Below are 17,029 nucleotides of genomic sequence, written 5' to 3'. Positions count from 1 at the left end.
GTGCTAGAGTTGTCGACTACTGCATTGCTATTCCGGACTGAAGATATAAATCAAAATTCCTCCTTTCATTAGGTGTGGATTCCAATGTTTTATTTTGCACTATCTAGTGGCATTAACATATTTTAAGAACTATCAAAGAGAAGATTCTTAGAGGATCTATGGTTGCTAGGAAACTGGTACTTCGTCCTGCAAATCTTTCACACTGCAAAGAGCAAACTGGCAATAATCAGGTTTTCCTGCCAGACAGCACTCAAACAACTGAAGTTTATGGCTTATTTTTTTAGAATTGTGATTCAAGCTTAAGTTTGTAGAACAGGAAAATTTAAAGGTTGCTGGATTTCTCCAAGTAGGTATTTTATCTTGTGTCTATAATACACCACCCTTAAATCCTTTTTTAATCAATAATACCTTGGGTGTCTGATATCTAGAAACTTGTTTTCATTGTGCTGACAAGTTTCTGCCAGCACAGAAAGTGCTGAGCTCATTTAAGACAGTTCCAAGGGAAAGTTTTACCATCCCCACCCTTGCCATTTCCATTGCCTTAGACTATGTGCACCCAGAGCAACCTCAGACTAGCACCTTTACCACCTGCAGCTTTGGGACATCCCATCTTACAGTTCTGGCAATAGCAAGTTCATTGGTCTCCCCAGCACCTAAAGATCTCAGGATATATGCACTCAGTGACAGGAGTGCCACAGTGGAGTTTTTGCCACATTGATTGCATCTCCTAATTTTAACTTAATTAAAAGAAATATCCCATATCTGCTAAATCAGAGTGATTTTATTACAGTGACTGAAAGGGCGTAGTAAGAATCTTGGAAATCAGAAATCACTGAGGTTTCTAATTTGGTGATCTTTGAAATTCTGTATTCTTTATGACCCAGGAGCTCTGCTAAGCCAAAGAGCACACTATTTCCAATGAAATAACCCTTGTGATGAGAACTGTATATGGGTTTTATGCTCTACTGGATCATTGCCTTTAGTACTCTTTAAATAGGTGTGCATTACAAAGGTATTCACCTATGAAGAATAATGTCTATTTTCTCATTCATGGCTTTTCAGTTATTCAGTGTAACATCAGAATATTAAACCCCAATTTGTAGCCCACTGGAGCCAGGTTTTCATGGATTTCAATCCTGACACTGTTTAACTACAAATGCCTTCACTTCTTAACATACACCTGGTCAGAATAGTGTTCTGATCTGATCCTTCACTGTCCTCATCTAACACTACAACCAAACTCTTTTCTCCTCTTGTAACTGTAAGGGTATTTGAACAAAAGTTCCTGTGGAGACAAAATGGTCATGAGAGAGGAAAAAAGGGCAAAATTCTAGCTGAAGTCACAGTGTAGGTGACTGTCATTCCTTTCAGAAAAACTACAACTTCCCCCACCTTCTACTTATTCTGTAATGATTCAAACCCAGTCTGTAATTATATTTAAGTACTTTATAATTTCAATCTAAAATCTGACAGTTCCATGCAATTAAATGTCCTGAATGTGGTATTTGTCCCCCACTATGGTAAGATTATATAGTAATAGTAGCAATGAACATGGCTGAATCATTGACAAATTCAGCCTTAACTATCTTCTCTTGCTTGCCTTGACAACTAGACTATTGAATTCCAACAGTATGAAAATCTAAAAATAGCACTGTGTGAAGAAAGACTGCAAGCAAAGCCACTAGATAATACAGGCTCAATGCTCCCGTGAAATGTGACACGTGCAAAAGCCAGATGTAATTTTAACAATACAGCTTCCTTTTCAACAAAGGAATCTCCAGAGTCTGATTTAATGTCTCCACAGTAAAGCCTAACAATTCCACGTTTTGTGTAGGAGTAAGAACAGACTTCTTTAAACTCTCAGAAAAGAACCTCTGAGAAGAATGCTAATGCACAGTGCAGTGAAAATAAAAAGACCTCTTATGACCCTGTAGCAATTAAGACACCAAGTACAGCATAGAAGTCACCTTATACTTAAAATTATTACAATTACACCAGTGGACTCAGCAATGCTGACACACACCAGTAATATCGTGGCTTTACAGAAACAAAAATCACTGTACATTAGGAAATACCTTACCTTACTTACTAGACAATACTGGAGTGAGTATCTGGCTGATTCTTAGGCAGAAGTTCAGAGAGGAGCTGGCAAAAGCTTTTCTTACTTTCATACCCCGCCTAAAAAGTAGTGAAGAAAGAGATAGATTAAGTAGTTAGCAAATCAGCTGGAGGCTTGGGAGAGTAAAGTTCCAGTCTGTTCTACCTCTTAACAGCACTGTCTGGTCTTAGGACTGCCTTAAGGAACTCAAGCTTTCTGTAAAATAGATACTTCTATCTTATCTAGCAGATTAATTTTATGGCAATAAATATTCACCATCTTAAGGCTCTCAGTGAGTTCTCTATATAAATACATCTATATATTATATAGATATATATTATGACTATATAATGATACCTCATCATCTCTTCACCTCTAGGTGGATAGCAGAAGACACAATAATTTAACAGAGAAAGACTGAGACATGCTTGTTTTACAGGTGCATAATTTGCTTGTATCCTAAGAAAACTGAGGGCAAAAATGCACCAAGAAGGTTTTTCACTGATGTAAAAAGAAAACCAGCATCAACAAACAGCACTTCTAGGAATAGGATCTCCCATATTTATACTTTCCTGGCATATAAGCCAAAGTGGTGACTAGAACAAGTTCATTTGATTCAAGTAACTTCATAATTCTCTTCTAGTCTGCCGTGGGTTTGGGGAGATTTTTTTTGTCTCATCCATAATATTATTAGGAAGATCCTATTCCTTTGGTAAAGAGAGAGACTGGTTTGAAGGAGGAAGATCAAAGATCTCCTTAATATTATTCTCTGGCCTCATTCTTTTATTGCTTAAGTAAAGTTCTCTTAAACAATTACAGGCAAAAATCCAAATGATCTATCATAGGCCATGGCTTTTTATTCACTGGAATAACTTTTGTTCCAGAAATAGATGTAGCACCACTGGTATGACTTTGAAGCCCCTCACACGTTGGTTGGAAGCAGGATGAAAAATAGGGGAAATCAATAAACAGATACTGTTTTCCACCAGTGCTGTGACAGGAGAAGTGAAAGCTTTGAAATTCATCTTTCTTTTGAAGAAAATATCTGTGATATTGTCTGGGTTTATAGCTGCACCTTGTTTATTTTACTCTTCCCTGTCCACAGACAAGTTCATAAGTGACAAAAGTCATGAACACAAATATCCTACTTTTAGGATACTTACTCAACTCCCCAGTGTATGGGTACCAGGGAAGCAATGGTGCCTTAGGAACTGACTCATGTTGAAGGCAGTAAAGCATAGGAAAATTCTGTTTGTGGAAGAAATATTTACACTGATTTATGTTGTCCTTTATTTGTGGACTCAGAAGACTCAGGAGGGACCATGAAAGGTGTCTAGGCTGTCCTCCTGCCCCAAGGGAAGTTGTATGTAAATTTGTCCAATCTTTATGGGACATCTCACAGTTGTTATGGGAAATTCCCTTGGTACAAAACTATCTCTGATTAAAATAATCCCCCCAACATTTTCTCCACATTTTTGTCTTCACCTTGAATCCATTATTTCCTATTCAATCCACCCTCAACATGAAAAATGGTTAATTACCTTTCTTTTTACAGTAATTCTTGCCCTGTTTGGAAAAAAAAAATCTTTACTGATTGCATTCTTAGTTTGGCTAGAAAGTTTTTCAGCTGTCTTAGCATTCCTTGCCTTCCTCTGAACCTTTCTTTTGGGGATGGTGCTGAACACAGGGCACCATGATAAGAAGAATGAAAAGGGAAGTTTTATTTAACAGGACCCCATATGATTTATCACCTAGATAGATATAGATGTAGTTAAAACATAAAATGCATGTTTTGTAACAAACAGAGTTCTACAAGTGTAGGATGTATGAATTTTGCAGATCTGCTCTCCCTCTCATCTCCCACCTTCCGTCGTCAACATTCATGAACAAAACATCTTCATTATGTAGGGACATATGTAGAGGTATAAAGATGCAATCACAGAAATTCATAGGAGCAGCTATGTTAGAATTCATATGCCATCCTGGGTCATAACAACCCAGCCTTTGGTCCCACTCAGTAGGAAGTCATCCTTAACCAGTCAGGAGTCAGTGCAGCAGGATATTGCAGTTCCTTCTGACTGTCTCAGATGTCACTTTATAATCTCTATTGGCAAACGGGAGCTTTTTTAATGACAAGTCCTGTAGCTAAATGCTTTAATATCATGTCTGTAATTGCAGTTATGAATGTCTGTATTATAGTCACCCATATATGTATACTGGCAATGTCCAGTCAGTAGTCTTATGTATTAGCTTAAGACACATACATTCTGTTTAGTCAACTAGATTGCATTTTCCTCTGCCTCCTCAGTCTCCACTCACAATATTTACAATTACACTGTAGCTGGTGGGGTCACACTAGAGTCATGCTAGCTGGAACTGAAGTGTACAGAGGGTCAGTTGGGCAAGCAGTGTGGCTTCACCTCACTATTTTACCCTTTTGTAATGTTGTGGCATTGTATGATGCTGAACAACTGTAAAGAAAACAGTTCATCGATCTGTTCTCACAAGCGCTGCTGTGTCTCTGCATCATAAAGGAAACAAAAATACTGTACATATCTGTCTTTATTTCAGTTGGTCAGACTGCCTGGGAACAGTTTTCCTCTTCATATGAGCACTTTGTACAGCTCCCAGCACTGTGGATCCTCATCTTTTCTGATGACTACAAGGATTATTTTAATAAAAACCAAGCTTTTAACCACATTATTTAAATGCATAGCTTCAAACAATCTGATTGAGAAGAAGTATACTGAACAATTCAAGTGAAGTCTGAACTGTCATTTTAAGGCAGGAAGGCTCCTGTTTTCAATAGTCTTTGTTCAGGTTTCAGTGGATGGTGTGCCAAGTGGCATGGAGAAGAGGTGTAGATTCTTTTGGGACCATTTTTTGAGAGGGACTGCTACACTTCATGCTTCTTGAGGATACCGGGTATGACAGAAATCAGCTTGACTCATGGAAACAGCCCCTTAAAAGCAGAACACCTAGTGGTATAAATCAGCAAGACTTGATTTCACTGGAGCTCTGCTAATTTACTCCTGTTGGGATTCTGGCTCTGACACTTTACAGAGTGAAAATGAAGCTAAGGAACCAAAACAATGATTCTAAAATATTAGGAAATAAAACAGTTTGAGAATGCTATGTTTTCCCAGCCATGTAAAAGAGAAGTAGGTTACAGTTTCAATTTAATTTGTGGTTATTTGACACACATTCACACATGCAGTATGTGTCACGGAGGATTTAAACATCTATTCTGAGAAAAATTTCCAGTATTTCTTTTTATCTTATTTCTGTTGTGATTATTCCATAGTCTCTTTCAGCCAAAATTTCAATGAAGTTGGAACTTACAAATTATTTTTAATACACTAGTTCTGAAAAGGTCTTCAACCATACAGACAGAAAAATAAAAAAGGTGGAAGACTTAATGTATGTTGAAGGTCAAACAGAAGTTCAGGATGACTTAGACATTGCCCAGTTATTAAAGGGATTCCCTGCCTCAACCTTCAGTAAGAATGATAGTGAACAGGGAATAATTGGAGGATATCTGAGTAAGGATGAGGAGGGTTTAACAGAAATCTTCTGTTAACAGAAACCATAATTAAGGCAGATTCAAACTAAGACTCTTCACTCTGGTGATATCAAGAATCCTGTGGTAATCCCCAGACAAAAATCCTGGTCAACTGACACATGAAACAGCAAGCTCAGAAGCAAAGCTTTTCACCGTGTGAGATGGTACAAATATATTCCAAGTGGTAAGGAGAAAATGTAACATGAAGTGGAGCGAAGGCTTCATGGTCAAGCAAGCTGAGCAATCAAGGATGCAGAGAAGTGGCATAAAACACAAATGTTTTAGCACTAGTAACTTTTTTTTAAGAGAAGCAATTTCATACTCAAGGAGTGAGTTATGATCTATTTAGATTTGCGTGAAGCAGTTCATAAAGTGCTCAGTTGAGAATTACTGTCTAAAATTTATAAAATGGAGAGTAATTCAAGATTATTAACCTGAATGAAAACTGTATGTAAAACAAAAAAATAATATGTTAAAAAGGAAGTCTGTCAGGTTGGGAAGGGGTTATTGGAACTTAGGAAGAAGGTTTTAGACATACATTGTTGCAAATACTTGCTAGCAACTTTGAGCCAATAAAGAGGTTTGCATAAATAATAAAGGTATTCCAAGGCTCAGTGCTCACCAATTCCGAGGTATTGCCAACAACTTGGAAGCTCATGTAAGAACTGCTGTATTTATAAGCAGAGTAATGGAAACTGATTTTTAATTTAAAACAAAGCCATCCACATAAAGATTTCATGTTATGGAGCTCCTCACTTGGCAGCAGCAGAGAAAGAGAGATCTAGTTGTACTGTTAGACTGTAAAACAGTTATGAGCCTCCAGTGTGAGAGAACCACAAGGAATCTGAGACAAGCCTAAGATGTACTGCAGATTATTTTCTTTAGAGTCGCTGAAGCATTCACATTATTATACAAGGTACTGCCAAGGTGGTTTGTACATGATATAGACTCTGATCACCCACTTTCAAATCAGATTTAAGGTAATTTTGGAACAGATCCAGAGAAGGGATACTGAAATGACTAGGGGAAAGGAGTATGATCTTCTGAGAGCAGTCAAAGAATCACATCTTATTTTCCTTCTCGGATAAAACACCTCTTCATAAATACATATGGTCATGTAAAAATAAGGTGGGAGTGATGAGCTGTAGACATAAAATTGGTACAACATCAAACAGACAACTGGTCATACAAAATTTAACATGGTTAAAATCACTCTCTCATTTCAATCAGCTTAGTAGTGTTCAGAAAAACAGAGGGGAAAAACAAATCCAGCTGTTTCAAGATGGATCCCAGCAGCCTTATGGACATTGCATGACAAAGTAGTGATGCTCTGGTACAGTGTGAAAATTTTGGGTGTTGGACTTAGACATCTGCTCTAAGAATTAAAAAGATAATTTATATATTTCTTTACTGAGTTAGGTCCATTTATTCCATATATTTGCTGTATGCAGTTAGTCCCAAACATCTGAGTTTTTATTTATCATTTAATTTTGCTGCAGAGGATTTATTCTTTCACCCTAGGAAGCATCAGAAGTTGGTCCCAGATAGGGAGGGAATGCTGGGAATGTGCAATGGTGGTGTTGAGAGATTTGGGATGACCTACTTGTTGTTACTTATGCCTAAACTGGTTGACTAATGCTTTTCCTCATGTCAGACATGCAAAACCCACACAGCTGAATGAAACCCTCCCATTCTTTCTAATATGTGTGGTGTTCCTCTTCCCAAGGGAAAATGTCCAATGGTCCCAACGAGTTCCTTAGTACTGCAGGGGTATAAGCTGTTAGTCTTGGCATCTTCTGCCTTCTTCCCTCAGTGTTAAGCTTCTTCACCTTTAATATATTGACTGTCTTTAGATGGTCTGAGAATAGTGGAGGTGCTTTATGGCCCATGGTGTGGAGATACATTTGGAGGACGTGCTTTCTGAAAAAGATATCTAATACAGTATATATCTATTAGAGTGGCAACTGTGGAGACTTGGACTCAATTTTCTATGTATCTCCATGACAATTTCAGGCAAGAGTTTTATAGAGAGACTCTTCTTTTTTTGTAAACATCTATCAGATACCCTCAATACATAAAGCCAAAACAAATGCAGGAGGACATTTCCTCCAGTTTTATTAAAGTTTCTACAGATTAAATTTTAGTCTTTCTTCTGTCAGTGCTTGTGATACCTTAAAACCTATAAAAGAAATCTCTGAAAATTGATTGAGAGTCTAATTAAAGATTGATCCTATCAAATTATATAGTCTGTAATTTTTATTAAATTAAATCTTTAACTCTTGTACTCCAAAGGAAAAGAAAGGAAAAGGACCACAGCAGTTCCTGTCAATAAAACTTTAGTACAACTGCAAGTACAAAAGAAATGTTGAAGTAATACAGTTGGATTGAAAACATGTGGCAGTTTATAAATATGCCAGAAGTCCAGATGACTTTAGTTGTGAGTGAACTCTAATTTACAGCTTTCTCCACCACAGAAATAAAAGTAACTTCCACAATAATAAATAAGTCTGAGTAAAAACAGACTGAATGAGTAACTTCCTGCTACTCTTTCTTTTCTTGTTCATTTGGTAGCAACAAGCCAACATCCCAATCCAAAGTCCACTGAACACAATGGGAAGAATTGGTGAGCACTGAGCCAGGCTCTGGATCTTTCCCTCCCTCTAAAACTAAATAGCTCTTTCCAAAAAGTAATAATTAAAATTAAAAATTCACCTCCAGGGTACCCCTCTTTTTTCACACATACATTAGGAAAATGCAATAGGATGAAAATTATTAACATCAAGATCTTAGGGGAAGGAAATTTCATTAGACATCTGGAAGATCCGAAATCTCATGATTGCTTGTCCCTCAGAAAGTGATCATACAGGAGAGGAAATAAAACATAAACACAATTTAAACTGAATAGAATGATAGATAGACCATCAGCATGACTTTTTATCTTTTTGTTCAATAATCAATACTATAGACATTGATCATATAACAAAAATATCAAAGAATATGTATAATGCTATATAAAATTTTATGTATGTCAGTGACTAAGAACATTCTGCCGTCGTCTGGAAGTTGCTTGACTCATTAATGAAACATGAAAAGAAAAAATTAGGGGATCACAGTATTCTTCATTCACACTGTTGACTTGAAAACAACTGAGGTTGTCATGCTCTCTGAAAAACAATAACTATATCCTAAAGGGGAAAAAAGCCACAGTTAGATTTCCTAGGGTTTCCATTAACAGCATCCATGCTTTCATCCAAGCCAGTAAATGACTTTGTTCTCAAAGAATATCAAGAAATATCAACTTGAAATCTAGAATAAGTGTGTATGGGGGGGGGGGATTATATTAAAAAAAAAAAAAGCTATTTTTTTTTTTAATATCTGTTCCAAAATGGACTTTTAAATGTTCAGCACTTCCAGAAAAGGAGAGTCTTGGCAGTTCAGTTGTTTTACACTTGCTTCCTTCAAAAACTTGAAAAAAAATCAGGTCTCTACCAGTACTTTTAAGTATTGCCCGAAAGTCCTTCCAGGCAAAGTTGCCACACCAAGTATTTCTGTAAAAAGTAAAATCTTCAAACCAGTCTCAGTATTTTAAGTAAGAGACTGTATATGAAAATGTAGGCCAAGCTTTTTGTTGAAAGCAAAAATTGTTATTTTTAGGCTGATTAAATAAATTCTTTAGTCACACTGCATTGATATCATTTAAAAAAATAAAAAAACCAAGAGGTAAATAAGTCACATCTGATATTTTTGTAATTAAAGGTAATTACTGCTTTAATTTTAAATATTTCATTAAAAAAATCACACAGCTTCAATCACTGCTCAGTTTAGGCACCAGGAGTTACTTGAAATGAATCAACACACTATCAAGCAGCAATTTATGAATGGCATAACATTAAGGACATTCTTACACCAACCTTTACTTCACTCTTTTTGCTTGAAATATGTCCCACAAGACTTTCAGGAAAAGACTGGTCCTAAGAGTGGCCATTTCAGAGCTGTTTAGAATATAGTTTAAGATCAATTTAGTAGGATATTTCAGACTTCATAGAGAGCAGTGGGAGGATGACGTAACCTCTAAACTTCCACAGGCTAAATCAATGGCAGGGATCTGGCTAGGAAAAGCAATTTTGCCTTAGTAAAAATGTCACCTTGTGGCAACAGAGCTGTTTTAGAAAACCACAGACTTTTAAAATAGTTGTGAGTTGCTAAGGCTTTTTTTGGGGAGAAAAGAAACAAAATAAAAATAAAAAAGGGAGAAGAGGAAGGAAAGGAAGAAAAAGAAGAAAAAGAAAAGACAAACAAAAGGGATAAAAAAAGGACCCTCCTAAGGAACACAACTCTCTGAGAAAATAAACTGCTTGGAATTATAGCTATATTTCTACAGATGCTCCTATCTTTTCTTTCACTGTTTCTAGTTTCTTATGCTCATTTGACTCTAGCCTGAGAGCTAGGGCATTCCCCTGAAGAACACACAGACTCTAGTCCTATCGTGTTCCTATTTATTTACTAGAATTGACTCCCCATCAAAAGATGTAACAGAGCAGTTACATTGCAGTGCTGCAGCCCAGAAAGGCCTCTGACCTGAGTCAGAGCATTCTTCTTGAGGAGGATTGATATGAATCCATTGCTCCCACATCAGAGAGAAGCCATCTCTTTACTTCACAGACTGTCAAGGAAAGGCTGAGGAGAACATCCTTGCTGGTCCAAAAGAAAATTTACCCTGTTACATGAAACAAGTAGCTTTTACTGTGAGGAGGTAAAAAAACAGCCCTGACAGGAAAAAAAAATTAATTGCAGCTTGATTTAGGTTTCTTGTTTGTTTTAGTGTTAGACATTTGCTGTGGTTTTTTTCCCCCACTAATTTCCTGTCAGGATTGGCAGCCAATGACTCACCTGCATTCACAGATGAGTATCACCAGAACATCAATCTACAGCTTCTCTTCTCCATCTTTTGCTTTAATCACAGAAAGCAACCCCCACACTGACCCCATGAGTGCAGCAATATTCAGAGCACTAGATAAAAGCAAGGCCAGGTATGTCTGCAGATACTGCCACAATAGAAGTTCTGAAATCAGATACTCTAAGTACCCTGCCTTCTTGGGCGACTCCCAGAGTTCAAGGCAAAGCAATAGTAAGTAGCCCTGAAGAAAACTATGTCCATTCTCCCCAAAATGACAGCAACATGATGATTAGGACAGTTTATGAAAGTCCATCTCTGGAGAGCCAAACTGGCAAGTTCATGGGGTCTGCCAGTAGCTTTTCATGCCTGGAGAGAAAGCCTGAGTGGTTCATTTTCTGATCAGTAATGTCGAAACTATTTCCTGCATACCACTGAATATGCATGGATTCAATGGATAGATAAAAATAAGAGAAACAAGTAATGGGTGCCTAGGTTAGATTTTTAATCTCAAAATCTGAGATTTATCACAGGAAACCTTGCGATTCCAACAGACATTACAAGGACCATGTAAACATGTATTACATATGTTACCAGAAACTGAGGAGGGGTTTTCCTGCAGCTGGTTTCCTACATATCAAGTTATGGTGAATGCCTAAAATCTTTAATGTTTGTCATCAGAAATTACCGTGCAAACACCAGCCTGACTGATAGCTTATCTAGTGAGCAAATCAAAAGTAAATGAGAAAGAGGGAAGACCTGTGACCCAATGAAGTACCAACAATTTGTCACTTGGGATGTTTTAGTAGGCAGTTTGACAAATTTCCTGCTGGTTAACTGATTAAATTTACATTTCTCTATTTTTAATCTTTAATTTATTTCATACTCAGATATGATTGTTAGCCATTAATCAATAAGGTTTAAAGTGTTCATGATTAATGGCCAATGCTCTCAGTATAAATAAGAGATTCTGTGATGCTGGGATTTATCTGGCTCTGGAGATTGCAGGATTGCTCGAGTGCTCATTCCTTAGTTACAATGAAGCGGGACTTGGAGGATTGATGAGATTTTGTGCCAGTGCTATGCTAAAATGAAATGGGAGCAGCTATTAAGGATCTGTGCAAGATAATGATGAAAAAGAAGCCAAAGGGTTAACAAGACTATGCTTTTGATATAAGTAATGTCAGAGAGATTAATGAGTCTCCGTGCTATAGATAAGTAGGGATTTACAGCATCTATACGGCAAAAAGAAACCAGGCAGATTAATGCAATGACCACCCACGGCTGTGCCGGGTCTGTGGAGGTGCAAGGAGAGCCTGTCTCTCTGAGAGAGCCGAGCCGCGGGCAAAGGGTTAACGGGAGCCTGGCGCGGCGGGGCAGGGACCGGAGGAGGTACCGGGGCTGGGATCTCCAGCGCGGGTCAGCAGCAGCGAAAGGGTTAACGAAACGCTTCCATGCATTGAGATGTTAATTGTCAAGATAGTGTATTACTTGGGGAAAGTAATTTGATTACTCGAAACTCCCACTAAGGAGGCAAGCTTGTGTCCTTCCATCTGTCGGGCTCTGTGAAAGATGATGAATTGAGCTCCAAATTCACGTGTGATGAAGTCACTGTCGTTCCCCGCCAGCCCAGCCCGCTGCCATGCCCACCGCGCAGAGGGTAGCACCGCATTTCAACTTTCCCTCGGAAACCCAGGAGGCACAGTAACCTGTTACTTGCTGCTGCTTGCTTTTTTTTTTTTTTTTCCCTCCCCGTTTTCTGCCTCAGCGCTACAACTGAGTCATTCTGGTGCCCATGGCTCGTGGGTATACAGGGCTCCCACCGCGCGCGGCTCTATTCCCCACTTCAGCTGTCAGTGTTATTTTCGGCTAATGCAGATGTGGGGTTCGCTTGCCGGCGCTTTGTAGCCACTTGTCGAGAACCATTCGGAAAGCCTTAACTATGCATAAATCTGCAGAGTGAATGTTTTCTTTCATTCACTTGCTCCTATTATTTGATTTCTTGTAGGCCTCTGCAGCAGAAATGGAGAAAATAAGGTAAGTGAGACAGTTTATTTACATCTCATTATAGAGAAGAAATGTTCTATTGCACAATGCACAAAACAGGCTCTTGGAAAATATTTTGCTTAATATGATCAGAGTAAAATACTGGATTGCATGATGATGCAAGGCAAGCTGTGCTATAGAGACAAAAGAAAAGGAATGTGATTGTTCTAGTAAATCTGTTTCGCAGGGATGTCAATTCAGAAAGGATGTTTTACTCACAACATGTTTTATTGCCAGATGCAGAGCATATTTGATTATATAAATGTTGTAGCCACTTGTCCATTTACTGCAAGAGCTTGCCATTCTATTTAATGAGGAAAGTGGATCAATAATTCATGAAAAAGCTGAAGAAAATATAGGCTTGACTTCAAAGCATCTAATTACTGTGGTTTGTTTCAATATAGCACTGTAACACTGGTGTTCGATTTTTGTTTTATATTGTATACCAGCCAGATAAATCTTGTCTCCTCTGTGTTTAAAATGTTGTCATACTGTACCAGTTTCTCAGCACATCTCCCTGCTTTAAGCAAAAGGAGATGGGTTTTATAACATAAGTTTTCCATCTCATGTCCTAGTGCAAGTCTGCTTTGGGGGATATTGCTTTTGTGTATGTTGTTGAGAAAGAAAAAGAAAGAAGAAAGCATTCTAGCCCCTTTTTAATAAATAAATTCAAAATTACTAAAATCTTGTCTATTAACACATTTTCGAAGTGATAGGTAAGAGCTGAACTTTTTACTACCCTTTCAATACTTTATGGAACTTATTTTCTTAACCATAACCACTGGCTATGATCTTATTTGTTTTTATTGAGCAAGCCCTAATTCCTTCTCTGAACCTGGTAACTCTGATTAGTGTCAACTGTTGTCCAAGAACAACTTTTTAGTTTCCTTCAGTTTGGAATGGCTATCCTGAGCTATTAGAAATGCAGAAAAGTTCTAGAATTCTAGAAATACTTGGGGAAGAAGTGGCAAATGCAAAAGGACAGAAATTTGACCAAGTGTTCCATGAATTCTGGGCTGGAAACAGAATCCTGTCTTTCTTTTGAGTAAAAGGAGGTTAAATCTCTTACAGTGGATTTGAAGACGTCTGAAAATTTATAATAGAATATATATTTTAAAGCACTTCAGTTGAACATATTTTGTAGTGTCTCATGACAATGAAAGTACTGAAAGAAAAACACCGTGTAACATATTATGAATTTGCATGTATATAAGCACTATAATGTTAAAGCTGTGAGTTTTTCCTGAGTAATGCCTGAGAAAGTGCCTCAGTGCATGGACCTGTGTTTAGTAAAAACTCCAAACAAGACCACCTATGATATATGCACACTCATGTCATGAATAACTCTCTTAGAAGATGCAAACAAATATATATTTACATGTTTGCTTGATAAGCAGGTGTGCACAAATGCAATACAGTATGAGCATACTTTGGCCTCTGCTTTTAATAGACAGGCTCTTGCTACATTTGCAATAATGGGCTGCACAGCCCAGGAGAACAAGTGGAATGTGTTGAAAGAAAAAGAAAGAATTTGCTTTGACGAGAACAAATATCCATAAAATTCCATTTTCCTAGCACTGTAATTTTGCAGCTGTCAGCCACACAGCAGTCCTTACCTCAGTACTCCTTGAGTACTACATAGATGGAAAAGCCCATACTGCCCCACTGAAGGAAATAGGAGCTTAGCTTGTAACTCCAAAAAGAGAAAAATCAGGCTCTCTCAGGAGTTTGTTAAAGACATTTTCTGTTAACAGTTCTTATGTGCAGAAGTTAATTCTGACAGATGTTTGTCCCCAACACCCAAGCAGATGCAAAGCCAGTGCAAGGGTTCTCTGTGCTCCTGGGTAGAACAGAGAGCTGGGCTGGGAGAGATCTGGCAGGACCCAGGGTAGAACCCACACTGCTCCATCCCAAACTTTTCCAGGCTCCCTGTCTACAGTCATTCTCTTGGATGCAAACTAAAAGAATCCTCAGCAGTTTAAGGAAACTATCTGGAGTCATTATTTTAAATAGCTGGTGAACTTACAGCCACGAGAGAATTAGATTTTTTTCTAAATTTATCCAAGTCTGGCACCCAGGTAAAAACAAACTATCCTGTGTTTTAACCACAGGTCATGAAGAGAGATAATCTAAAGCTTGGAAAAGAAAGAAAGAAAAAAGAGAAAAATGGCAGGCTGGTAGGAAAGAAGTTTGGTTGGTTTTTTTTTGCTACATGTAGAAACCAGTGTAACATCACTGAAAAAGACATTCCTATATAATACTTGAGTTTGTTCTGCGCTATCTCCTGTGCCCAACTCTTTCCCCACTCTATTTTTGCTAACAGCTGAGGATATGCCATCCCATATCACCTGGGATGGTGTTTGCCCAAGGACTAGAGGGTGAGCCCACATCAGTTGTGGAGCTGGGGTGCACTGAGGGTAGAAGGCTCGTGTGAAAGAGAGAGGAGAAGGGGGTCTGGAATGAGCAAAAAGGAAACAAACCAAAGCCTTGTTACAGAAATAGGAGAAGAGGAGCAAGGTGGATAACCACAGAACAATGCAGCCAGGTTGAAAAACCTCAGGGTTAGAGAAATATAGGTTTGCATTCCACAATGCAGTTCAAGAGAAGAAAGTCTTTTAAATATGAAGAATAGGTACATAGAATCACACTTTGCAGATGCTGCTGACTGTCCTTGGGAGGCCACAGAGCCAAATATATTAAGAAGGTATCTCTGGAAGTCTTTGGGCACTTTTCACATTCTCCAACGCAGGAGAATGGGGATGCATCTGAGACATCCCCAAGGACTGGGTGGCCAGGCCCATTCAGAGAGAGGGGCAAATGCAGGAGCCTGAAAAATTGATCCACTGGTGACCCATGCTTTCTTCAGCCATAAAATTCACTGAGCCAGGGCAGCACAAGCAAGAGTGCAGCAAACTAATACATCCCTTAATGTGACATTCCTTCACTGAGAATCCAGCCAGAAAGATGCAATTCATCTCACGTAACACAGTAATAATTCCCCTTGCAGACCAAGGAGCTGCTACGACCTGCAATGTCACATGCTGCCCTTTTCAGCAGGGGCTTGCTGTGACAGCATTATGTGTGGAAGGAGCAGTAGGAAACAGAGGTGAGAGGTTATCAGTATTTAGCCTGACAGAGGGACAACTTCCTCTAGAAGTGGAAACATGCTATTTTATGTTAAAACTTTGACTAGAAGAATCAGTTACTCCAATGAAGTCTTCTCACTGTGGATGATTCTTAGCAGTACATAGTGTTTATTACATCTCAAGGTACCAATACATTAGGCAGAAGTAAGGCTAACTACTAATCACAAACCTCTTGAGGATCTGCATTTATGTAGGTTGGCTGTATATGGTTATACAGTCACTTTAAACATTAATTACTTCTGACTGCAACCTTTTAAATACAGTTTTTTTGGATCTGGTTCTTTTTTCATGCCTATAAATAAGGACTGAAAATCTTGGTTAATTAAAGTGAATTTCAAATATACCTATACTATCTTATTTTGACTCAGTAATGTGCTATCTTTGGTGCATATATGCAAGAGAAGCACATGCCTACCAAGTCTGAGGCTTTGTAGACCTGTGTGGCTGGCATACAAAATTGCGAGTCCTCTGGAAACTGCTCCCTTAAGTCAGATTGGATCCATAGCATGGCTAGATGTGCAAATGAAAGACCAGTTCCACTGCAACTCTAGTAAAAACTACTGGTAGCTTTTTCTTTGCTTCCATTTCATCCTGCTTGAAATACAGGTTATAATATTCAACCTTTCAAGTGAAGATGATGTAAGATTTGGCAGAAGAGACCTCTACATATATTTTGTACAAAAATATTGACCAGAGTCAGTACTGGAGAGTATCTCACTGCACAGGAAATACCACTTAAGGAGACAGATATTGTTCAGTAGAAGCTTTTTCTTTTTTTAAAGACACTCCTAAAATTTCAGTGACAATTCAGAAACTCTATAAATCAATATTCTTAGTTCTAAGCTTTCAAGATCCACAATAGGCTGACCTGTACTCAAAACAGGACACATCATCACCATCAATTGCCAGGCTCATGATGCCTGTAAGGACACCGGCTTTTTACTTTGCAGTGTAATCATGGTATTTCCCAACTGAGGATTACTTTGTTTTGGCAGCATCAGTAGGGGCACTTTACTAATCATCCAGGAATCTCCGATAAAAGCGACCTATGTCTCAAGGAAGCTGCAAGGCAACATCTTCATTTCACTGTAGTCCTTGTCTCAGAACATATGAAAGCGAAGTGATTTGTTTTGCACACACAGCTGGTAGTAAGTCAGCAGCTTGATCCAAGTCTCTTGAATTCTCAGACTTGGACTTTTCTCAAGCATGTTTGAGTTCATCTGTGGTAAGAAAAGAATATCAGTTTCTTCAAAAGGAACATCAGAGGCACGTGCAGTTCTAGC

At 38.3% G+C, this 17,029-nt stretch overlaps 1 protein-coding gene across 12 annotated transcripts in view; it reads left to right on the top strand.

The window, feature by feature from the left end:
• Positions 1–17,029, top strand: part of BEGAIN (brain enriched guanylate kinase associated) — a 161,400-nt gene that overhangs the window by 33,753 nt on the left and 110,618 nt on the right. For 6 of the 12 annotated variants that reach the window (XM_064659170.1, XM_064659169.1, XM_064659166.1 and 3 more), the window contains one exon: positions 12,563–12,591. The exons of 1 other annotated variant lie outside the window; for it this stretch is intronic. In XM_064659170.1, the coding sequence (XP_064515240.1) occupies positions 12,563–12,591 (29 nt within the window). Of the gene's footprint in view, positions 1–11,928; positions 11,947–12,034; positions 12,215–12,327; positions 12,592–17,029 lie in introns of those variants that run through there. 5 more of the 12 variants (XM_064659175.1, XM_064659168.1, XM_064659165.1 and 2 more) reach the window with 5 other exon arrangements.

This window comes from Pseudopipra pipra, chromosome 6, assembly GCF_036250125.1.
Source record: "Pseudopipra pipra isolate bDixPip1 chromosome 6, bDixPip1.hap1, whole genome shotgun sequence".
NCBI lineage: Eukaryota > Metazoa > Chordata > Aves > Passeriformes > Pipridae > Pseudopipra > Pseudopipra pipra.
This window is presented reverse-complemented; position numbering and strand designations above follow the sequence as displayed.